A 26,093-nucleotide genomic window follows, 5' to 3' on the forward strand; every position below is an offset into this window, starting at 1 on the left:
GGCTGTTAGAAGCTCAACTCCAAGGTAAGAATTGGTCACTGTCATAATGCTGGGAAACCAAAGTTTGAAGAATCACATTTCTTGATGTATTTTGAGTTGAGTGAAGAATGTAACTAGAGGGAAGCTGAAGAAATAAATAACAAGTTCTTAAATCTACAGGGTAACTGTGTAGGGACATGAGTGATGATTTCTCAACCTTCTTAGGTCCCAGAATCCCTAAAGTCCTCTTACCTGCCTTTATTTCAGTTTTAATGGCTAATAAAAGCAACACCACATTGATACAGTGTTGTCAGTGCATAGTTGTTAGAGTGTGTGTTGGTATTTGTGTATCAAATACACAAATTTTAAACTGAAATAACTAGTAAGTACATGAAGGAGTAACCATATTTTTGAGCAGCTTTGCCATTCACATTGTATGAGTTCAGTGGCCAGGTTTCTGAGCATTAGGCATAATTCTAATATGTTGAATATGAGATGTGCAATGGTCACACAGAAGATGAACAGCACTACACCACCACTGACTTTTGTAGGGTAATATTTGCATTTTTGTCCAATGTTGTATCTTATGTTTTGTTTAAATTCTTTAAATTTCTTTAATTTCTTTAAATTGTATGATACTTCTGCGATGCACACATAAGAGTGTTAACTGAATTCTCTGACAATTATCAGCATTTATGAACACATAGTATCTTGGAGTCTTTTGAGATATTTTGCTCTCAAACACATTTAATTTTCTTTAACCTTACAGCCATAAGACAAAAAGCATATCTAATCTGAAGTTATTAAAAAATATTCACATTTATACAAATGTTCACAAAAATTTTTAACAAAATGTTATTTGATCTTTTAAATCTTCCTAAGATTTGAAAAGCACTTATTTTATCACAGGAAATTGTTGCTTTATTTAATTTCTGCTTTCTTGTTGTCTCCATCTCTCCACGCCATTTCACTCAAAAAAAAGGAGGGTATCCAGAAGTCTTCTTCTCTACTCTCTACTTTGGAGAAGAGTTAATTTGGTCATTACTGACTATTTAACTGGAAGGGTATAGAAAATGCTGACTGTCCTTGTCCTGGTACTGCACAATATTTTCATTAATGCATTGACGATATTGGAAATTGTAAGCATTCTGTATGACAGTATCAGAATTTCAAATATTCTTAGGGTGCCAGAGAAAAGAAGGGAAAGAACAAGAATGCTGCTTGGCAGGAACAAGAGTTCTAATCATGTGCATCAATACAATACAGGAAATACATGGAAAAAGAACAGTTCTGTAGGAAAGGTTCCAGCAATATTACAGAACAGTATCACAGAACAGTAGATAAGCAGATAAGCAACATCAATTTTGCAAAAAATACGCTTCTTATCCTGGGATATATAAATGAGGATATGATCTCTAAGACATGAATTCAGCTCTGCTATGATAATTATTTGATTGTAGTATCATATCTTACTCATTTTCTATTGTTTCTCTCTACCACATTTGTGAAAAAATTCAGGCAATTATAGGAGGAAGGAGATGCAAGAATGATCAGAGACACAAAGGACATAAAATAATTTGGTTTATTTATGACAGGGAAAAGGAGCAAGCAGAAACATGATAGTTCTCAAACATGGAAAGATTTCAATGGCTGTCATAAGGAAGAAGATAATACTTTATCCACAGGGGACTGGAAAAGAAGAAAATGTTTCACAGGGTGATTTGGCTGACTTACTAGAGAGATCTTTGCTATCACATGTGTCACTAGGCCCTGGATTGCATTGCTTGGGGAAGCTTGGGAATTTTCACCCATTAAGGTTTTAGGCAAACATCTGTCAGAAATAGTTTGGGTGTAGCTGCTCTGAAGTTAGGGCGGAGGTCAATACTAGTAGACTCCTTGAATTCCTCCTAGATGGAATTGCTATTATGCTGTGGTCTTTCCTGCAGGCATTCCCCTTTCTGTTCCTCCCAGGTCCAACCTGTATCTTTACGTGTGCTACTGTTTAGACAGTGTAAGATTTTGCCAGGAGCTGATAATATCTGGGGTATGTGCAATCTGTAAAGCTAAGAAACAGCTCATGTTGGTTTTTATCCCATTTAATGTGTGTCAGAGTGGCAGATTGGGTTGGTCACTGTATTTTTGGCCATTTAGGTTTTTTTACTTTACATAGAATTCATTAAAACTGTTATAACACTTTCTGCAGAAAAGTGTTAGTGCTTAGATCAAAAGCTGTTTGTTAGTTAGTTGTTTTACTTTTTTTTTTATTTCTGGTAGGATCAAGCTATCTTTTTTCCCTAGGGTCTAATAATAGATTGTTAAATAGTATATGAAATAATACTGTCCACATTTTTGAAGTCAAAACCATAATTCCTTGGGTCTGTTTGGGAGACTTTTCCATATGGACATCTGAGAAGTGGGATTTTGGTGTGTTAACATCTATCTTACAGGTATTCTCTCCTTTCCTTTTCTTTACATATGACCAAGGAAACTAATGTCAAAACATATTAGTGACAAGAAAGTATGGTGAGAATTGCCATGACCATGCATATCTGAGCTATTTATCTGCTGGTTATCAGAAACAAATTAGATGAAAGCACTCACTGGAAAAAAAAACAGTTAAAATATTTCAAGTTTCTCTTTTATCTTTACTGGTACCAGTGTCCTTGCTTCACAGTAGGGGTGTTTTTTCTGCAAAATTATGGCAAAGAGATCTTATCCATGCAATTCTAAACCCTTCAGAATGAACAGATGGTTTACCTAGCTAAGTCTTGTTTAATGTGTGTATTGCTAATGACATTAGGTCAGTTCTCAGCTAAACCTCTAATACTAATCCTTGAACAAACAAACCCATCAGATATATCCAGTCATCACTGGAAAGCTATGGAGTGATAGATCTTTATGTGGTGCTAGCAGGGCAACAGCTCTCAAAGAGCTTCTGACTTGCAGAGAAAAAATGCTCTGGTCTAGGTTTTGTCTTACACAAGGATCCAAATCAAATGCTTTACAGGAACCGATAGAGCAAAGTGGAAAATACAATGGTATCTGCAGACACCTTCAAAAACTGTGTAAGTGCCTTCCATCTCCACATGCAATAATTACATTTCTCATAAATTTCATAGCTTGTAAGGCATGTTTTGAAAATGGAACAGCTATGGCTCAGAAACTGTTTTTTGCATTGCCCTCCAAGGAAATAAGATGTGTTAAACAGGTGTAACATGGGTACCTCTGGAGTGACATTACTGAGCACAAGCTATCTGCTTGACCTCACCAAGCCAGAGTTCAGCAACATTAGCGTAGAGTTTGATGGAAGAAGATCAGTACAACTTCTGCTTTTGTTGCACATATCTGATGTCTGCATTCATAAGCAATAGGTGGATAGATAATCTTGGTACTACAATGTATTCAGAAGTCAATTTCTTGGTGATTGTAAAGCATGCTTTTCTGAACAGATGGTTAAATAACTTCATTTGCCACTCATCACTTCAGCTGTATTTCAGAATAGTTAACGTTTCTCTGAGGATATTGTAGCCTATCCCTACCTGGAGAAGTATTTCAGTGTAGTAACAGCCTACCATTACCAAAGTGACCTAGTCAAATTACTCTGTTCGACCCTCAGCTCCATGCCAGATGAGAAAGGGTTTTTAAGAACATCTGCTCTAAAACAAATTGAGGCTGTTGTAGTTAGAGACTTGTATCTGGCTAAGTCATAAACATCTATTTTGCTTTGTACCATTGTCTCTCTTGTGTTAAAATGCTTAAAATTTCTTCTAATGTTACTCTATTTATCAGTACTTCCTTCTTCCCAACGTCTTCTGTGTTATTTGCTCTTTCAGTAATACTACTGCAGGTGTTACAAGTAAGTACTGACTCACAGTGTTAAAATCCCTACTGCCCATGTGTACACTCTGCAGTTTATGTATTGGAAATATTTATCTTGTGAGAAATCCTTGTTGTAACACAACTTGTGACTTACCTTCAAGGAATGAAAGACACGTATAGCAGTCTTATCCAGCATTTGCAATACCTTCCTTGCCTAATTTACCAGGCAATTGAGATTGAGCTGTCCTCTTTGTTTCTGTAGGTTCTGTACAGATTAAAGGAGAAGATCCAGTTGTCACTAAGGCAAGAGAAGGAAAAGAAGCAGGAGATCCACCTCTCACCACTTCCCCTGCAGACATCTCAGACTGAGTATAAGACCACCAACAGCATGGTGCAGCCTCAACAGGCTCCAAAGGTTATCAATGTTGTAGTGGACCCTCAAGGCCAATGTGTTCCTGAACTCAAACCTCCCCTGTGTGCCAGTCCATCTCCTTTCAGAATGAAACCTGTGGGACTCCAGGAAAGGTAGGATGGTGCCTGGTGTGCTCAGGATTCATTCTACTTTTTTATACTTATGCTTCATGATTTCATATGTTTCTCTTCTGTCAATGAATGTGAGACTTTGCCATACAGACATCTGAGAAGTGGGATTTTGGTGTGTTAACATCTATCTCACAGGTATTCTCTCCTTTCCTTTCTTTACGTATGACCAAAGATTCAGGTCATATGAAAATGTTCCCATTTGGGCTGAGATTAACTGCATTAGTGGTATTCTTTTTGCTGATTATATTCTTCCTGTTTCCAACAATTACTCCAAAGAAATAATTTTTCATTTTTCATTGATTTTTGCCTGTTTTAATCCTGGAGATCCTGGAAGACAGTCCAAGGGCTTGTTATGTATTGCCAGCAAAGGACATTCTCATTCTCAGGGAGTGTCTAGCACCTGGAAAACATAGAAAGAAGAAGTATTTATACCGAGTGCATTTAGCAATCTCATACAGTGTTTCCGTTATCACCTTTAGATAAATTTTCTTCTTAAATGCAGCTTTCCATGATGGTCAGGATGCAGTGAAAAGTCAACAGGCTTTATAAAAAGGAAAAAGTGATGAGTAATGGAGCCAACTCTTATGTGCAGTTCCTCAGAAATACTTGGGCACTAAACCCTGCCACTCATTGTACCTTTCAAAATCTGGGCCAGTGCTCTTTTTATAAAACTAGTTATTCTTCCCACAGGAGAATGCACACTGACATCTGTCTCTCCTCTGTTAGAAACCTGTATAATTTCTTGTCTGATGGCTGCAGGCTGCTTTCATAAAGCATCAGTGCTCTGAATAGCTCACATAGCATGCAGCTGTGCAACTGAACTCTCCTGCCCCTGCACAGACGACAAATGAAAGAGCAGACGCCATGTGGAGACCAAGCAGAGCCTCATCTGTGAGGACTCTCAGCTGAGCTGTAACCCTGATTCAGCTTGAACCAGGGGGATATCAATGACAGAGATTTTATCAATGGATTTATGACAGACAGAGCTCAGGGCAGGGGATTGATTCTTCTGTGAGTAAAAGAGGCTTAAAGGCAGAGCTGCCACAAAATATGTGGTGATATCACTGCAGGAAAAAAAAAAAGGAATGGAGGAAGCAAGTAAATAAATGTTGATAGTTTCTCTCATTCCACAAAGCTCTAAAAATAAAGCCCACAAGCATGGGAATCACATATCTTATTTACAATACTTAGTCCCTAATGTAGCATATGCAGTAGTTGAGAGGGATTGAGGGAAGGGAGTTTGTAGAGGGATTTTGTACTTAAGGAGAAGTAACTTTTTGTACATAAGGAGAATAAACATTCCCATTTCTGAAACAAAGAAAGTATAAACAATTAATTTAAGATATTAATTTCCACCATATATAGGAACTCTGCATTTAATTCTCCTAAACCTAATTACATCCTTTGGAAGGACAAAGTTCTGAGTCAGGTATGAAAAAATGGAGAGCTGAGATATAAAGAGAGAACTAAACCTGATGTTTGATCAAATAAACCAGACATTTAGGTTATTACTAAGGAAAAAGAAGTTGAGGGAATTGAGCACTTCAATTTCTACTGTAAAAGAACACTAATAGACCATTGTGAGAAAGTGAAATCCATTGTGATAACATCCCATTGTGCAGTTCTTTATGTTTAACACAGACTCTGTCAGCCCAAGTCCACTCCTAAGAAATGGTGGTTTATTTCAAGTGTACAAAGGTCTGGGATATGAGGGAGAGAACTTTAGGGAATAGTTTATCTTCTGTTCCTCTGACATAAGCAGCTATTACAATGTATATTTTTTATTTATTTACTATAGCCTTTACTATGAATAAAGTTGTGTGCATTCTTACACTCAGTGTTGGAAGCAAAAAGTAATAACACGGTGACACGTCATGCCTCAAATTTTATCTAGTGACTAGGTAAGTGGTCAGTTTAAAACTCCTCCCCACCTTTCTGCCCCAAAAACTCCTTGCACTAGACAGCCTTGGGCCATTCTCATTACATGTGAGAGAAGTGGACTTTAGAGCATGGATCTGCATACTGCAGGGAGTAGCAAACCATACTCAAAACAGTCTAATGGCAGCTCTTCTTCAGTTCGTATGGGGTGAATCAAGCCTGGAGGTCCCATCCTGCTCATGGAGCACCTTTGGGGCACCTTTTCAATAGTTTTTGCTATTCTGATTTTGATTTCTGCCAGGGGAAGAAGCTCTTGGCAGGCTAGAGTGAATATGGGAGCTCCTTGACAAACTTAGCATGGAAATTCCTTTGGTCACATGGCTTGACAGTGGTTCCTGAGCAGTATCTTCTAACTATCCAGACACTCCTTGGTTTGATTCCTTAAGAGTGATCCGTAGTCATGAAATGCCTAGTATGATCCAGACCAAACTGTCCGTGGTTTGGGCCATGGTTCATTATTTCTCTTTGAGCAGTAGTGAGCTGTGCACCCGAGTGGGAAGTTTGTGACAGTCTCTCTGAAGCATGGGACAGAAAAGTTGGATAATGCAGCCTGATCTAGTTGAAGATGTCCCTGCTCATTGCGGCAGTGGGGTTTGATTAGACGCCCTTAAAAGATCCCTTCTAGACCAAACTATTCCATGATTTTATGCTTGCCTCTCAGGCTCTCCCTGCTTTGCACACTAGGTGCTGCTTTGAGGAACATACCCTTGTCAGGACAATGAGTAATGATTTTAAACTAAAGGAGGGTAGATTTAGATTAGATATAAGGAAGACAATATTTTGCAAAGAGAATGAAACACTGACACAGTGTGCCAGAGGGGTGGCAGATGCCACATCCCTGGAAACATTCATGGTCAGGTTGGAAAGGGCTCTGAGCAACCTGATCTAGTTGAAGCCATCTCTGCCCATGGCAGGGGAATGGGACTACATGACCTTTAAAGGTCCCTTCCATCCCAAACCATTCTATGATTCTATGATCTAAGTGCAAAAATGTAGTGGAACTGAGTTTTCACAAAACACCACATCAGCCTCTGGCTCTCTGAACTTTACCATTTTTTGTTTAAAATAGCATTTGCCAGCACAGAGGCAAACAAATTGTTAATGGACTACTGTGCACGGATAAAAATATTTCTGGGAGTTTGTCCAGCTTCTTAAAACGTATTGTGCTTCTGAATACCAGAGCCAAGTGCATGAACATATTTTTTTGTGTATCTGGAAATGCTTTTACTCAGCTCTTTCTGTAAGACAGCTTCCCGGCAGATTATTTGCCGTATCAAATGTGTGGGATGGTGCAGTTTTTATGCCACATGGGCACACGCGGCGGTGCTTTGCTGGATGCGGCTGTGCAGAGTGCGGGGAGAGTGACACCTAGAGCCGGCCGGCAGCGCTGTTATCCCTGAGCTGCAGCTCCTGGAGGAGGGAAGAGGGTCACACTGGCAGGATGCTAACTGGCCCAGGGGCTGCAGGAGGTGATACTGCTCCCATGCTGCGCTCTCACCTGGAGAACTGCATTCAGCTCCAGTGTGCCCAACACGAGAATGATGTTGATGATAGAGCAAGGAAGGCAATGAAAATGGTCAGATGGCTGGTGCACCTCTCCTATTAGGACAGGCTGAGAGAGTTGGGATTGGTCAGGCTGGAGAAGAGAAGGCTCTGAGGAGACCTTATTGCACCCTTTTGATACTTGCAGGGGGCCTATAAGAAAGATGGAGACAGACTTTCTCATAGGGCGTGTTGCAATAGGACAATGGCTTCAAACTGAAGGAGGCTAGATTTAAATTAGATATGAGGAAAAAGTTTTTGAACATTTGAGGTCAGGTTGAATGGGGCTTTAAACAGCCTATTCTAATTGAAGCTGTCGTTATCCATGGAAAATGAGTGGGACTAGATGACTTCTAAGGGTCTTTTCCAACTCAGTCTGTTCTCTGATTCTATGATTTTCCTAGATGCTGATCTGGGATGTGTGCTCATGTGCAGCATGTAGTTTGGAAAGGGTGGAACTGTGATGGCCAAGAGCAGAGGGTGGACTGAAGGGGTGGAGGTGAGAGGGCAGTCAGAACAAATAGGCACTGAACCCTTTCTATTAAAACTACTTTGGCACACAAGTGAAGGGCTATTTCTTCACAGCCTCCACGCATCCTCTGGATCACTCAGTGCAGAATGCTTTGAAGTTGCTCTATTTTCATGTGTTCACAACTGCTGCTCCTTTGCAGCAAAGACCTTCTCCACTGGTGACCCACACTGTTGTATGGCTGACCAAAGGAGCAGGAGAGCTACTTTTCTCCTGTGGATGTCTTCAGTGATGAGCTGTCACAATATCACAGTGCCGATGCCTGACTTTCGGATGTAAATAATTGTTTTCTGTCCTGTGAGCACATCTATGAATATTGCATCAGTGTTTACTTTTCTACTTAGGCTTTTATAGGTTTATATGAATAATATCGACTTCTTCCTTCAGCTGAGTAAGGTTTCCTCTTATTCTGTTTGTTGCCCAAAATTCATCTTGATGTGAGTGGTCCTAGCCAAAAGCAGAATCTGGTGAAGTGGAATGTGATATTTTGGATTTCATTCTGACATATCAAGCATTGAAAATTCTTAGTAAAAGCAGTGAAAATTCTTAGTAAAAGCAGTGAGTTGTTAAATCACAGTCATGGTAGATATATATATAAATGTTACCACACCAACACAGTATCACAACTGGGTTTACATTTTCTGTGACCACTGCAGCTGTGAGTTTTAGTTCCTGTGTTATTTGTGACTAAGACAACTGCATTTCAACTAACTAGTGGACAGTATGATGTTTTGTTCAAATTAGTTACAAAGATACATGGAAGAAAAGAAAATGTGGAAAATATCTCTCGTGTGTTGAAAACAAACAGTGCTTTGGAAAATTTTCTCAAGCATTTTTATTCCATTCTAGCAACAAGGACCTAAAACTGGCTATTATATTTTAATAATCAGAGGGAAAAATCACAACTATGTGTTTTCTTAGTCTGTTACATATTCATCAGAAAATTATTCTGTCTAAAAGGAAGAGCTCTTCATGTTCACATATCAGGATGCCAGGGATTTACAGGGGTCTTATTCAGAACAGATAGTATTTTATGTGTGCCTTGTGCTGATTATTTTTCTCTGCAAATATACACAAGAGAGTGAAGATGACATTAGAAAAAGGGTTTAACAAATAAAGCAAAAAGCTGGCAGATAAGTGAAATAATAAACCATTTTAAAATGTGAAATAAAATAATTATTCAATGGTATGGAGGCACAGTTGTGATACAGGAAAATAGAAGATACTCTGTGAAAGGGAAGAGCCAGCAAGAGCAAAACTTGGAGGGGAGAGGGCTGCTCATGGGCATCATTCACATCAGAATGTGCAGCCAAGTCTGCAGCCTCTACAGAAAATCAGTAGGCATCAGAATAGCGAACACTATGGAGACAATCACCTGGATCAATCAATTATTGCTCTCCACAAACAGAACAGATGAGTGAAGTTTGGCTTGAACTCTGACTGAAAACTCTGTGTGATGTTACTTTTCCACACAAAGCAGAGCAATACTATAAAAATCCTATGCCACAGTTAATAGACTCTACCCAGTGAGATTTCTCTTACCATCCTGAAGATCCCTGTAAATTGGCAGCAGAATTCTTTCTCCAGTTCTAAGAATTATTCAATAGACATGCAGTGAGTACAGCTCCCTGTAAGTATAGTGAAATAACAGTTAATATAATGTGAATTATAATGCACCACGTCTCTGTCCGCTTCCTTGTAACATGAGAAAGAGAGATATTCTAGTGGGAAAGAAAGGCAATATGTTTTTTATAATCTTAAAAAAAGAGACAGATAACCCATAGGAGTCTATGGAACTCAGTGCCAAAAGGTAAATTTTTAAACAGGAATGTATTAGCAAAAGATTCACACACAAATAATGAGAGCAGTTATTATTCTCTTTCTGTCTTCAGCATCCTTCCTCAGAAACATCTTGTATTTTACACCTTTACAAAGAAAATCTTGTATAATTTGAGCTTCAGGTTTGGAGGTGGAAAAAAAATTGCTCCTAATGTTGAAAACTATTCTTTTTTATTAGTCATTCTGCATAGACACACAAATTATTAAACTATAGCTCCAGCCTCTTAGGCAATTTCTGTACACTGTAATTTGCCATCTGGATGACAAATACTGTGGATGACAATTATCACAAAAACTAACTCTAATACCTGTTTTCCTCATTTTAGAAAGGCAGTAGTCATTAAAATGAATCATTATCTTAACAATACAGTATACTGGATAAAACCTCATAAGAAACGTTGGAGCTGGAGTAAAGAACCTCATATGCTCTTTTCTTCATTAATATAACCTTAGCTGCACCTCAGGATATCACTGTTTAAGCACATCTCTGCTCTGAGAAAAATTTCCAGCAGTTCTCTCTGTCTCTGTTCTGATTTTTAGATCATAGAGCACAATTGCTGCAAATACAGTTATGATGTTGCTTATCCATTATCATTTTACAAAGCCATCCATTGTGAGTAAGAATTTCAAGTAACACTCAGAGGGTAGCACCTTGCAGTTAGGCTACTGTAAACATGCCAGATTTTGTAGTTTATTGCACAAACATGGGAACTTAATATATTTACAGGAAGGGGCCTTGGATTTCCTGACTACAATACAGTAGCTTTTCATAGATTTGGAGGATAAATTTTCCCCATTGTGTGGTGCTGAATATGCTTTCTGCATTCTTAATTTAAATTGTAGGGATTGTGTTAGGGAAATGTCAGTGTAATTGTTCTAAGCAAAGCTATGTGCCAACACAAAAGTACAAGCTGTGGAATAGTTTTATGGTGACAGCCTATCAGAAGGAATTTGCAAAGCACCAGGGACCAGTAAACTGAGTTTGAGGTGGGAGGCAAGAATTTCTGTGCTCTGATCTGTCTCTTCTACCAACTCCTTAGAGCACTTTGGGCATGGCACATAAATCTCCAGACATATTCCTCACCACTGGATTGAGGATGGCTGGATATTGTGTTCATCTGAAGAGATGCAGCAAAGATGAGAACCTTAATCTGAGGTGCAGTAACATTCCTACTTGCTACTATTTCTTGACACCATTTAAAGAGTGAGAGGATACAATTCAAACCCACTCCCACTCCCCCCACCCCCATCCCCCCCAGTTTCTGAAAGACCTAAAAATACATTTCTCTCATTTGCCACCTATATTCCATCCTGGTCTGTAAGATCACAGAATCATAAAATGGCTTGTGTTGGAAGGGACTTTGAAGAAGATCTAGTTTCAGCCCCACTGCCAAGAGCAAGGACACCTTCCACTTGGTCAGGTTGCTCAAAATCCCATCCAACCTGACCATGAACACCTCCAGGGTTGGGGCATCCACTTACAAATTTGGTGTATTCAGATACACTTACAGCACTAAGGCTGTGTAGCAGAAGTTGGTTTGTGTCCATACTGCTAAGCTTTCTTTGCCTCCAGAGAAGCAGGGACTGGATGCAGACTGCCTCCTGGGAATAGTTTGTGCATGTGCTTGTTCCCAAACCTTAAATTGCTTTGGAGTGCTCTTGTTGTCAAAGGCTAAAAACAAGCCAGGGCTGCAATGACTGGTATGTAGCATTGTCATTCAGTGCCTGGGATTGTTTTCCTGGCACTTTGATTTTTTTTTTCCAACGTGTAGCTTGCACATGAAGTGGGTGTAGCAGCTGATACAAGGAGAGCAATCTTGATTGTTGGCAATTACTTATGGCCTTTTAGGTAATTGTTTTTCAGTTCAGGGTCTCCCTGAAGCCCTGCATTGTGGCTTCCCTCCTCCTCAGGCCATCTCAACTAGCTAGAAAGCCACACTGACTGCTGGCACTTGCAGTCTGAGTGAAGAGTAAAGGCAAGGACTGTAAACTTGGGCTACTGAGGTGGGAGAAACTACTCTAAGTAATGGGGAACTTGAGATGGGATTCAGCTTTGATTGTCTCCTGCTCAATGCCTGCAAGGTCGGTGTTGGCACATGGATTCTTCACTTGAGAGAGAATAATGCTGTGCCTCCAACCTGCATTTGTGGAGCATTTCTGTGAGTGCACAGTAACTCTAAAAACTTTCTGCAAGTGCCAGATCTTTGAATTGCATGAATATCTGTCCAACGTATTACAGACATCTTTGCTTATCTGCAGTGTAGGAAGAGGGCAGGAATGTGAATTGTCCCCTTTCTCTGGAGAGGAAGTGAACTCAGTTACCAGCCTAACAAAGACCCTCTAAAACCCACTTTTTAACTATTTGACTCCTGGCTGTTTGAGAAGCTGTTTTGGTTGTGTTTAGAGCTTTCGGAAGCAAAGCTCTGTGGGAGTTATAATCTAAATAAAAAAATGCAAATAACTATGTACCAATGCCCAAACTTACACCCACAGTCCATTTCCTCGTGTCTGTGGCACATCTTAAAATTACTTCAGATTAGTGTGGGTAGATGGTAGGTTTCCACTCCTGTTTCCATCTCTGCTTTGAATTGTCCCACATCCCTTTTTTCTTTCCTTGCAAAGAAATAAGCTTTCCAAAGCACATGACTCTCACTTTTGGGAGTGGTTAATTTAGGCAAATTAGCCTACCCTTTTTTCTGAAATTCTTCTGATGCAGCTTCATGGCCCTCTGCTCTCATGTACAGGGATATGTTCTGTTTAGCATATGCTGCCCTTGGTTTTACCTTTACTGTCCTCTGGGGTTTAGTCAGGAATTTTATAATAAAATTATTCCCAGGTCTCTTATCTGGCATTTATTCTTGTTACTCCAGTTGCTACTGGTTTTAGCTTGTACACAGGAAACCGCAGTGCCAATCAGTGTCGTTCCCAAGGTGACAGGAAACCCTATTTGGTCGGATGTTGATTGTGCTTGTCTTTACGGCTCCACCCATCACATTTTCTTCCTTTTTGGCTTAAGTTAAGACAAATTAATCAGTGGCTGCCATCTGGTAGACAGTTTTGGTGGGTTTGCAGTGATTTGTCCAGCTGATCTTTTGAAAAGTCACACAAGGGAAAATATCTATGTTATTATTTAAGTGCCTCTTGAACTTGGAATTTACAGGGACTGGTTTTGCCCTGAGCACATGAGTAACTTGAGTTGTGAGTGATCTCCTTGTCTTTTTCAGCAGCAGTTTTGGATCTTTAAGTGCTATTTGGGGATCAGAGGGTTAAACTCTGATGCAGCTTTCCAGTGGCTGATTTCCTCAGCTCCTCTCTGCCTCTAATTTGTTTCTGTGCTTGACCATCCAGGCATGGTTTCTGTGACTGCTTCACCAGCTGTCATAATGTGCAGGCAGAGTGGGACATCTGGGAAAGTGAGGAGATGCACATTAGCTCGACTTGAATGCTCTGAGCATCTCGTCTCAGCTCTTGGCAGGATGTGTCCATCTGTGACATTTGCAACCTAATATATCACCTTTTCACAATGGTTGGTTGGAAAAAGCACCAGCTTTTTTATGAGATTGGTTTGTAAGCAGGAAATATCTCCTGAGCCCTTGACTTGTACCCACAAGTACTGGTTTCAGCAAAACAGTGTAGGAGGAACCATTCATATCAGATATACAGAGTTTAGATATTTAGAAGGAAGGTTGATTTTTCGCATTTGGGGTTTGTATAGAAAAGTTTCCTTGAGTGTCCCCATTAATTCCTGAAAAAGACTAATGCTTCAAGTTAAAACAAAGATATTCACCTTTCCTCTTGTTTTGAAATGCATTTATCTCTGTTCATGACATTACTTTTACAGGGCAGCCTGAAGCGGAACTAAGTTCAGTTCCCCTTAATTTAAAATGTTAGGAACAGACAGAGAAAACAGTTAAAGAAACAAACCCAAAAAATCAAAGTGCCTTCAAAACTGCAACGTAAGATATCTGAGTATTTCTTTGAATTGCAAGATGCCATGTGCTGGGCAGTGCTTACATCCAGCATATCTTGTATCCATCAGTTAACAGTCCAGGCCATGAATCTCTTCTTTGAGTGCAATCATAATTAACTTTACTTCTATGCAGTGCTAGGAGAACTCTTCAAACTTATGAGAGTTGACTAATTATACTACTTCTTTTTTTGAAAAATCCAGTTCTGGATATTTGCCAGAGATCTCTTGCATAGTTAGAGCTAGTATGTACAGAAAGCTTAACATTGTTAGCTAGCAGAAATATCTCCTGTTTACACGTACAACTTTGCTTAAAGAATACTGCATGTAAATCTGTGGGCCGGAGTACTTCTCAACTCTTGCTGGAAATTCTCTTTAGCATTGTCTCAGTACCTGAGAGCCTTGGTCACAGATCAGGATCCCTCTGTGCAAGACTCCATCCATATGTACACAAAAATGTTCCTCTATCCAAGAGACATACATTCTAGACATCAGACACGGTAGTAAATGCATACAATCAGATATGCCTCTGGAAACAGAGAAGCAATAGCATCATGGCAGAGATGAGGATGCCCAAAGTATACCATGAGAATGGCTCAGCCAAAGAAATACTGCCCAGAGGCAGAGCTGATTCCATGTGACATTTCAGCCAGGCTCTTGCTAGAGTTATTTGTCTGCTTTGATATCATCACATCCAAACTGATGCACCCATTTGGTTTTGCTTTGAACCTTAGCTGAGTTTCCAAGACATTTAAGGAACACTTTTTGTGGTTTTCATACTAAGACAAGTGGGGCATGAATTGGTTAAGTGATCCAATATGGTATTGCAGATCAGTGCCTAGCTTCATGAAATACCTTGGCTTTGAACTCTCCATTCATTTCTCTAACCAGGGGAGTCTGTAACAAGCTACAAAAGTGATGTTTCTTTCTGGGACAGGGACTTTCCTTATGTTCTCTATCAAACAATATACTTTGATGCTTAACAAACAGAGAGTATTGTTACTAATTTATGGTATCTATAATTATCCTTGTTATGTTAATACTGTGATTTGATAACAGGAGCAAAACAGAACACAGCAACTTCAAATGACCACTCAAATATGCGATAGGCATCAGAAAGGGAAGTAGTGTATATAATTCCCACACAGAAAAATGTCGTTAAGTACAGTGTTTCTCTTGGGAATTCAGTCCCAGTGCTTCAGGATAACCAATGGCAGCTCCCAGCTGCCAGCAAGAGATGGGGATAGTGCTAGGCAGGGGCAGCTGAGTTTTCCCCTCTGCCAGGGTTGGCTCTTCTGCTTCCCACCATCCCCTGACAGCGGCATCTCCTGTTTTTGAGATGTCTCAAATCCTTCCTGAGTCATAAAAAATTCCCCTGGGAGACTTCTGCATACATAGTCCAGAGGCTTTCAGTTCCTTTCCCTGGATTTGATAGTGGATCTAAATGCAGAGTCTTACAAGAAGAGAAGGAAAACAATCAGAATGTCAGAAAAGTACACAATGGATAAAAAATGCAATTTGCATGGGCTTGTTTCACTTCAGACTCTGTTTAGCTTGTTTGGCCTCAGTGGATTTATAGACGTATCTGGGAAGAGAGTTTGGCCCACAGAGTACAATACTGAATAGGTTTGCAAAATAAGACAGCATTGTGAAAAGCAGAAAGCTGGTATTGTAATTAATCCTTAATTAATTAATTAATTAATCCTGTAGTTACAGAGACTGCATTTGAAATTTACTGATAAGATTATAATAAAATAAATGTTTTCTGCTTCAACACAAGGATTTTCACAGATGAAGATGGTTTAAATACCACTCTAGTCCCCTGTATAGTGTTCACTGTTGCCTGGCTCCCAGCTATAGAGCTCATCATCCTGGGTCAGTGCAGAGGTCAAAAGGTGGGCTATGAACATTGTCTGAAGGAAAAACTACAGAAAGGAAACACCAGGCACAAAGATGGGGAAGCACCCTTTGGTTCAGGACATTCCTAAAGTACAGATTGCCAGAAGATGGAGAATACACTGAAATTAAGTAACTATTAATTAATTGATCATTCCTTCTTGCTTTGTTCTTGCATTCTTTCCCTAAACCTCCTCTTTCTATTGAAAACAAGATACTGGTCAACCTTTGGCTTTACAGAGGCTTTACACCAAATTTATGTTCATATTTCTGCATTACTGCCTTCAATGTATTTTAGGCTGACCTATATTACATCATTAGCCATATGAAGCCCTGTGTGTTGGAAGCGTTTGTGCTGAGATAGATGGGGTGGAGGTCAGGGTGGGAGTGATTTCAGTTTATCTTTCAGATGTGACTTCTTTCTCTTTATTTCATAATGTAATGTGCATTTAGAGGAATACTACTCTTTTCAGGATCCTCACTTTTCCCTCCTTTATTCAAATTCAGAGAAGTAAATTTAAATCAAGCTGTTTAAGTTTCTAAATGCCATAAATCTTTTGCTAATAGAGGATTGTGAATCTGAAGCAATTGTTATTATTTCACTCTGAAATTTTTAATCTATTCACATTCACTGATGGTATGTGTAAGAAAGAGTAGATCAGAAAGCCTGTGCTCTGGCCTTCATCTCTGGGCACAGGTACAGATGCATTTCCCTGTTCTAGAGCCCTGCTTATGCAGCCCTCTATAGGAATGTCTCTCATGAAGGCAGGCAGTCCAGGGCCATGGACTTCAGGAGATCTAAGGAGCTCTGTAGAAAAGAGCTCCAGATCACTTACCTGTCAGTTCCTCATCAGCCCTAAATGGGACTGCACAGCCTGGCAATATCTGTTTTAAAGGTCTACCTAACCTCTGAAGTGCAAGGTAAGGTACACCTTGGCATGCAGACATTTGCAGCTGTTTTAAAAGTATTTAAACATAGCTCTGTTCCAAATTGCAAGCCTAAGTGGATTTCCTAAACTTTCTTTTCAAAGGGAATACAGGCACTTATACCATTAATACACTTGTTTGAGCAAGCTTTCCCATAGAAAGCAAGGCTGGGAAGCCAGACTATGAAAGTGGATCAAGAAAAGAATTAGACAGATGTCAGGCCTGGAGACTTTAGAAGCAGCTAAAGGGCAGATCTAAGAGCACATATATGGGTCCTATCTCTAAGAGTTCAAATCCCATCAATCCATTGTACAGCTTAGGCTCATTAGTCACCCTGGAAATGGAACTGTGTTCCAAAGTGGATGTGCTACAAGGATTTGGGGTGTGTGCAGGCAGCCTTAGGTGCTCTGTAGGCTGTGTGACCGAGCAGAGCTGTTCTGCCGGCTTCCTTTGGGAAGGTCCATAGGTGGCGCAGCTCTGCTGAGCGACATTGTGGGTCTGGAGGTTTTGCATTCGTCAGAAACTGCTGCAGTTCAGTAATTTCTTCAAAGTGCACTAACAATTCATTTGTCTGCTTAGAAATCTTCCGTGTGACACTTGCAGTAGTTTAAAGATAATGAGGACCAAGTCAAATAAACAAGGAATGTGCTTTTTTATCTTAAGGTTGACAGGGTGTAGTAAACGCCTCTTTTCCCAGATGTTCCTTCCTGTCATTCCCAAATGGCAAACTCACCAGGAAAGAACTCATTGTACTGATTAGTCTTCACAATAAAAAAATAATTTTCTCTTATAGTATCTTACTGATACTGTCTGAAGATACTGACCATTTACATTAAGAGTATTCCTGTCCATGTAATTTTCCAGGTCAGCTGGTTTTGGTTAAAGTCTCAAAAGAGTATTGAAAGACATTAATGTGCAAATAGATTATGTTTTCTTGTTTGGATGTAAGGGTTGTAGATTATATTCCTTAAATGAGCAGCAGTTGCAGGATGGAAGTAGAATTTGTGCTTAAGGGATTGATAATTATGGAATTCATGAAGCTAAATTGACTTACCTAAGGCTTCTCTTATGAAAATAAAACAAACCAACTTTTTTTTTTTCATTTAAAAGATGAAAAATCTAAGCTCCATTTTTTATTTATTTAATTATAGACCAATTGAAAAACAGTAAATGTCAGTTAAGTAGCCTTAAAAAAACACTTCCTTGAAGCTATTGCTGTAGTGTCACACCTCTCCATCCTCACTGATTAGATCAGTTTTCCTAGACAGGCTGTTCTCTGTATAATGCAGACAAGCACCCTCTGGGCATGATGTAGTGCTCAGTGAAGAAGTGAGTGTTGCATGTTCTGGGAAAAGTAATCTGGCTTTGCCCCTGGATAAGAGATCTAAATTGGCAATGGTGGTACATACCTACAGCTCCTCCAAGGTCTCACAGAGGTACTTATGAACTGGAGGGGAAACTTATACAAGTATGACAAAAATATTTTGCAAAATTTTTTTTAAAATTTTTTAAGCAAAATATACAGCAGCCAAAATATGTGTTTGTTTTTTGGTTTTTTTTAACAGTCCTTGCTGGCTTACCCTAAATAAATGTATTATCTGAGCTCCTTAAGTTGTACATTTATTTAACATGTGCAGTCAATTTTATCACTCCCCATTCTCTTTTCCTTTTTCCTACTCTTTTAACTCCTTTTGCTTATATTCATTGTAGATTAGTTTAAATTAGCATGTGCATCAATCAGAGAGAGAGAACAGGTCATCCAGTAAGTTTGTGCAATGAGGCCTCCCATAAGAAATAGATCAATGCTGCAATGAAAGCAGATAAGAATAGTAATAAACAAGACTGCATTAAATTAAAGCTTCACAATCTAAAGAAAATTAACCACAAATTGGTAAACATTTGTTAATCTCTTGGAATAAGCAGCTCAGATAAACACAACAAATTAGCATCTTTATTTATTTTTGCTTCTGAACATTCAACTCAATTTTCACTCACGCTACAGACACATATATGTGCCTATAAAGCAGAAACAAAGCTTTATGTTGCCATTCAAATTTTATTGAAGATGGAAGTTTGCGTGACAAAATGCAATTTGATTGTAGAAATAATCTACAGGAAAAGATGGGAGGCTGTTTAAGCTTTGCATTTTTGAACAGTCAGTTCCCGTAGCTGAGCATTGCCTTATCGAGGGCAGAACAGGAGTGAATTGGCAGAACATTAGAAAGCCTGATTAAAAGAGGGAAAGTTGAAACTACACTCATGTCAGCTGTTTTCCTCTACAGGATATTGAGCCATTCCTGTCCTAACCAGATACTGATTGCTTAAAACTTAATCCAGAAGTACTTGTCAAAACCGTTTCCTCAGCTCATTTTGACCTGCTGCGCTGTGAGTAGATCCTGAGAATTGTTTGCAATTTAGTGCTAGATGTATTGGCCTCCTCTCCCTCACGGCTGTGGGAACAAGATCAGACCCTCTGAAGAGAACATGAAATGCCTCCAGTTCTCAAAAAGCTCTTTAAATTTCATAGCTGAGGCTCCAGATCTGTTTCTGTGGACTCAGAGAGAGATGGAATATGCTGCCAGGAGATTTATTGTAGCTGGGAGGCCAGAGAGGATTGGAAGTCTTGCCTCACAGAAGCCATATATGCCTCTTCTTTCAGTAGGTACACAGCCTACTGTCATCATTTCCAGACCCCTTCCTCAGAGTCAGAAAACATCAGTGTTAAGAGTGACAAATAGAGAAAAATAAAAACACAACACCGAAATACTGTGAGGAGAGCTGTGTGGCAGAGTAAGCATGAACAGAAATAGCAGATATTCTTCCCAAGAAGATGCATGCTTCATATTATTGCCTTTCTTGGACTCCTGAGCTTAATATATTCCATCTATGGCTTTCAGGTGATAGGTATTAACTTCAGTGTTGTATCCAATTAGCCTCTGTAAATGAGGTCCTTGGTTTGGTAAATGGGGCTGCTCACACCAATGGCTACAGAATTTGTCTCAAGTGCAGATATCTGCAAGGCAGAGTAGAAATAATATAAATACCAGTGATATTAACCATTTAATTCTTAAGCACGTTTGTGGAAAATTGGGCTAATATCTACCTATCTCTCCAGGCTCTCTCTGGAGAGGAAAAATCAGAGCCAGAGGAATGTTCATCTGTGAGAGAAATAAGGTTTTGGAAATGAGGCCAGGAATCAATAGAACAAGAGAGGTTTACTGTTCCCATGCATGGTAAGAGGTCAGTAGGTAATTTCTGATGGTTTAAGTAGCACTGGTATGTCAGAGGATAGCAGGAGAGTGGGGAAGGTCAAGCTTTGATCTACTGCACACCAGAGTGCTGAAGGTAGAACTAAGGTCCTGAGTTTTTTATTTTTATGCATAATAAAGTAGCTGCAAAATAAGCAGACGTGAGCTGAGCAGAACAGATCCTTCAAGGTATCAGGTTCTATCAATTTAGACTGGCCATAATACAAAATACATTCTTGTTTGGCCTTGTTAGTTGGTTGATCTCAGCTTCTGATTTTTGAGTACTTCAGTCTGGGGTGTGATACAGGTTTGGTTTGTTGAAAATGCTGATAACTTCTGGTAGGAATGGTTCCTAAAAGCCACAGTTCTTGTTCAAGTGAAACCCAGAATTGTTAGCAGATAAAGCAAAGAGCATTTGGGAAATTGCATTTTCATTGTGGGTCTGCCAAGTATGGCATCTGTATATCAGTGCTTCGTAGGGCACCTGGGAGTGTAAAAATTAAAGGTCCAGTATGCACAACAAATAATATATGCAAATACTTATGTGTTAGCATGACATACACATATTTACCTAAAGATTTTTAGTTCATTATTTTCTCAAACTAATACTGATGATATTGATTAACCTTTGTGGAAAGTAGGAATAAATAGGAGGGTAATTACATTAATGGGTACTGTGTATTATCAGAACTCATGGGGTTTTCTATCAGAATATTCTTTAATATGTGCTGCAACACAACAGAAAATTGAAACTTAGGAGCTCTACATTTCCAAGGAAAGAATGTAGATGTAAGAAAAATTAATCTTCATATTTCAAATTGGGATTTTCAATAACGGATTTTTATTTTATTCTTGGAAAACTTGAGATACTATGCTGATGCTCAGAAGAAAATCAAGAGATTATCACAGCCATTAATGTAACCATACTCTCATTCAGCCCTCCTTTCCCAAGATATCCAGTAATATCAGCAGCACATGGTGGATATATATTTAAGGCTAGCAAGTACAGAGCAAGAATCATATCTATGGATTTTTGAAAAATATAGAAATTGTCCTTATGTGTTAGAAGCAACTATTTAATACTACTGTGAATGTTACTTTAAAACTTATCAAATTATTGCTTCAAATGGGAGTCATCTCTTAACCTTCTCAGGACTGTCTGTAATGGATATTACAAATCTTTATTTGTGAAGAAATGTCTCAGTTGTTTATTAGATCATCCATATTACTATTTGCCCAAGGCAGGAAGAAAACAGCAATATCTTCAGTCATTTGAAAAGACTGATTTTAACCTCTCTGTACTTCTGCTTTTCTACTTTTCCTTTTTTCAACACTGACTTTTCTTGATGAAGTCAAAGTTTCCTATATTTATTTTCTATTGGTATAGAGGAACAATAACAATACTAAATCCTTTTCTAATATACCACATTTTTCACACTTCACTGGAATTTTACATATCACATTAGTTCATCTATGTGACCATGTTTTCTCTTAAAAGCAGAAAGCAAGCCAAGAGCTGTATTTTTTCCATGGTTTTTTTTTCCAAATGTACTTTTTTTTTCCCCCTTTGAATTGCTCTACTGAAACATAAAACTAGATATGCAGGTGAAGTCTGGCAGCAGTAAGGGAGTAAGTCCTGGAAAGCATGTGCCTCGTTGTGATCTCCAAGTGCAATTACAGCAGAGCAAACCCCTCCTGCACTCAGTGCATTTGCTGATGAGATGGACCTGCAAGGACCCATGTCTAGGGCTAATCTGTGAGCACCAGAGGAGCAAAAGGCACAGGGGAATAGTGGTGTTTTTCCCTTCAGTGAAACCCAGGGAGAATAGCCCAGTGGTATATTCCGTGGTACAAGCGGCATCTGAAGACCCAAAGCAAACTCCTTCTCCCCAGCGACTGCATCCAGCTGTGCTCTTCATGCTCATTGATGGCTTTCTTCACCCACATGCCTGACCCAGCTCCCTCCTGAGCAGCTCGGCAGGGGACAGAGCAGCGATGGCACAGGAGGAAACACCTCCTGTGTCCCTAGTTCTGGGATCAGAGGGCAATGACTCCTAGAGGGCAGCAGCCATCACCCATCACCGCTGCTTCCAAAACCGCTAGAGAGAGAATGAGAGGCCGAGGCTCAGGAATTTGGGTGTGGCATTTTTCAGGAGCGCTGAATAAACATGGGGATGTATATTTAAAGAAATTATTCAGCTCAAATAAACAACTGGCTAAATGTGTAGGGCAATTGGATTTTTGTAATCAACATCTATGGCTTAATTTTAGGATCAGGGAAGACCTGGAAATGACCTCACTAATGTTTGATAGGGCTTTAGTAACCTGGTGGCCCTCCAAGGTGGAGAGGTGGAGCTTCCTTTTGAGAATTTTCAAACAAACATTGCTTTTTAAAATTTTTATTTTATCATGCCTTGTAATAAAATCTGGTTCTATAAATGTATTATTTAAAATACTATGGTGAATTCTCATCAGTGGACTTGTTCCTATTATCCAACTGAAAAGAGATCTGTGAGTACGTAGTAAGACCCCCCTCTGGATTCCAGACAATACACAGACACAAGTGGTTTCCTGACTGCACTTATCCACGTACCCAGCGATGAGGTGGCTGTCCCAGCTGGTGGAACTTCGGAAGAGTTAGTCTCCTGACAATTTTAACATAATGTTGTCACGAATGTTTACAATTCCTCAGATTCCTCACATGGTATTCTTCCTTGTCAAGAAACAACCTTGAGAGGATGCTGGGGTAGGTGTATCATAATAAAATCTTCTCTAATTTGACCCAGACTATTCACATGGGGAGCATAAAGAATATAAAGTTATTTAAAAGGGGAAAACCAGCTTTGCTGGGAGAAATAAGGGAAAACTCACATGTATGAGTCCCTTACTCTAATTGGAAGTGGAAAAATACCGGTCAAGAGATACATATATATATATAAATGTATCTCCAAGTAGAATGAGCTGTCTGACTTAATGTGTCACTGGTCTGATTGTGATTTCCTTATTCAAAACTTAATGTACGCAAGTGATAATTACCAAAAATGGGCTTTGTTTTAGGTGGTACCTCCTTGTTGCCAGCCTTGTGCAGTCCCTCCTAGTAAGGTGGATAAAGGTGAGCTCAATGGGTAACCTCTTTCCATCCAGGTAGTAAAACAGAAGAGAATTCTTGCTTTCTATTCTTCAACAGAGAATAGAATTATTACTTAATTAAAATTTTAATAATTTAAATTAATTATTTAATTTAATTTTATTAATGGTTAATTAAAATTTAACAAAAATATTAATTAACTAATTTGATAAATTTAAATAAATAATTTAACTGTTAGGGGACCATTGAGAATCCAAAGAATCTAGAGGAGGACCTGAGACTAAGCATCTACTATTAGAACATATGAACACATGATTGTTCAGGCCCTCCCTCATCTTTCAAGACAATGCAAAATGTTCTGTTTTCAGCCCTGCTGCTCAGCATAAAGAATGCAGTAAAGAAGTCTGTGTGATTAATGCTAATATTGGTTGTAGCATTTCTAATGTATGTAAACTTCAGTTAAAGAATTTTATTAGTTGAAGAATAATTTTTCAAAAGGGTTATTTGAGATATCCATATTTATGCAAGAATTGCCTCTAAAACTGGGATCTATTGTTTGTCCTCTTATGAACTTCTAAGAAGATTGCTTTATATTCAGATTTTATTCAATGTGTACCTTTAAATGCATTAAATACGCACCTAAGAACTGGTTCTTTCCAGAGTAAGATCCTCAAGACCAGTGTTCATCAATAATTCCCATAAATGGTAAAGGCTGTAAACTCTGAGTTATAATTAGATCAGGTAGTGGCTGTTAAAAAGGAAATCACCCCGTTGCCAAGACTGTCAGTTATAACAATGTAAAAGCCAAAGAAAATATTAACATTTTCACTGTACTTTGTTACTGGACAATGGGAATACTTTTCCTCTATATTAGGAAATTCCAGTAGGCTCTCCCAGAAGTATGTCTGAATCTAAATTGCTACTCATTTCTCAACCAAAGGTAGGCTAAACAGATTTTGAGAGATTCATTGCACAGCTCTTTGGTTTTCAAAAGACTGGATTTGCAATATATGCACTCAGAGCCACCTGTTTGAGGGACTGCCTTTTTCCGTGGAATAAATTGCTGGTCGTGGTCAGAAGGTGTTTGTGTGGGAGAGGTTTGTGACAGAGAGGTCTAGCAGGATGTTTTCCTTGAGAGGTGGTGTGGAGCTGGGAACTGATTTCCCCCCACAGACTGGGGCAGTCCCCAGGGAAATGGGATGGGCATATGAGCCAGCACCCTCCTGCAGGGTCCAGCTGAGAGCAGCCACCATGGTGTGCCCACTTCCCAGACTATCACAGCTCTGGATTTGGGTGTGAGTGCTGATACTGCTGACTGGGGCTCCAGTACCATGCAGGCTGTGCCACGAGGCACAGAGCTCTACCGATAGTCTGTGCATGTACCACTTACCCATCACTTCATGCTCAGGATGCTCCTTCACTTCTGCCTACCTTCTAGCACAATTAGCAGAATCATAGCCCACCCACTTAGCTGTGCCAACAGAAATTGTCCCTCTCTACCCTGGAAGCAGACAGACACCCACTGCTGACTCACTGTTACCATCTGCAGGCCTGGGCAGCAAAGTTCTTGCTGCCGCCCACCTATCACCTAAGCTGAAATAGGCTTGTGAACAAAATGACACAATCTGAGATTCACCCACTCCACCAGGTGGTCTTGGCTCTTGGACATGATTGCTTTGTGCTTTGCTAAGTGACAGGTGAGTGACTGGAGTAATTTCTATTCATGTAGACTAAGATGACAGAAATAGCTTAATTTAAAATAAAATTACTGAAGCATCTGCTGACATGTATGAGGTTCAAGGAGGTGAAGTGCCAGGTCCTGCCCCTGGGTCACACAAACCCCATGAAGCTCCACAGGCTGGTCTGTATCAGGAATAATGTGGTCAGCAGGATCAGGGCAGTGACTGTCCCCCTTCACTCAGCACTGGTGAGTCCTGCATCCAGTTCTGGGCCACTCACTCCAAGAAGGACATTGAGGTGCTGGAGCATGTCCAGAGAAGGGCAACGGAGCTGGGGAAGGAGCACAAGTCCTTTGAAAGGCTGATGAGAAATCTGGGGATTTTTAGCCTGGAAAAAAGGAGACTCAGAGAAGACCTTATTCTCTTTACAACAACCTGAGAGTGGGTCAACCTCTTCTCCCAAGCCATCAGCAATAGACAAGGGGAAATGGCTTCAAGCTGCACCAGGGGAGATTCAAGGAGGAAGTTAGGGAGAATTTTTTCACTGAAAGGGTTGTCAAGAATTGGAACAGACTTTCCAGGGAAGTGGTAGAGTCACCATCCCTGTAAGTGTTCAAGAAACAATTGGACATGGCCCTTAATGCTGTTTAATTGGCATGGTGGTGCTCAAAGGTCGGACTCACTGGTCTTGGAGGTCTTTTCCAGCCTTAATGATTCCATGATTCTATAGAGGAAAGTATTCCCCCAGCATTAGTAGCACTTGCCTCACAGATACTATCAGATGATGTCTGTATTATATTTATAATAGTATGTGGTACTATAGTAGGAGGTACTACAACCACAATTGTATCTTAACATCCAGTGTTCAGAGAGGTGTGCAGTCACACTCTCCCCGCAGTTCTCCTGCAGATGAGACATGCACACAACCAAGCACAGTTTCAGCAGTAAAACTGGAATCACTGAATAATAGATTATCCAGTAAATGGTTAATCTTTGGCAAATGGGCTAGGCGTGGAGTTGTATACCCATCTGGCAGGATGACTGTTAGGAGAGACTTAAGACAACCTTACATTATGTTTGTATATAGCCAAGCATGATA

General features: G+C 39.6%; 1 protein-coding gene across 1 annotated transcript in view; it reads left to right on the top strand.

The window, feature by feature from the left end:
• The window catches only part of LOC131592089 (receptor-type tyrosine-protein phosphatase R-like), a 211,443-nt gene that overhangs the window by 152,995 nt on the left and 32,355 nt on the right, over positions 1 to 26,093 (top strand). Inside the window, exon 7 of the mRNA XM_058863366.1 lies at positions 4,061 to 4,323. Coding sequence (XP_058719349.1) covers positions 4,061 to 4,323 — 263 coding nt within the window. The remainder of the gene's footprint in view (positions 1 to 4,060; positions 4,324 to 26,093) is intronic.

The sequence above is a fragment of the Poecile atricapillus genome, chromosome W (assembly GCF_030490865.1).
Source record: "Poecile atricapillus isolate bPoeAtr1 chromosome W, bPoeAtr1.hap1, whole genome shotgun sequence".
Taxonomy (NCBI): Eukaryota; Metazoa; Chordata; class Aves; order Passeriformes; family Paridae; genus Poecile; species Poecile atricapillus.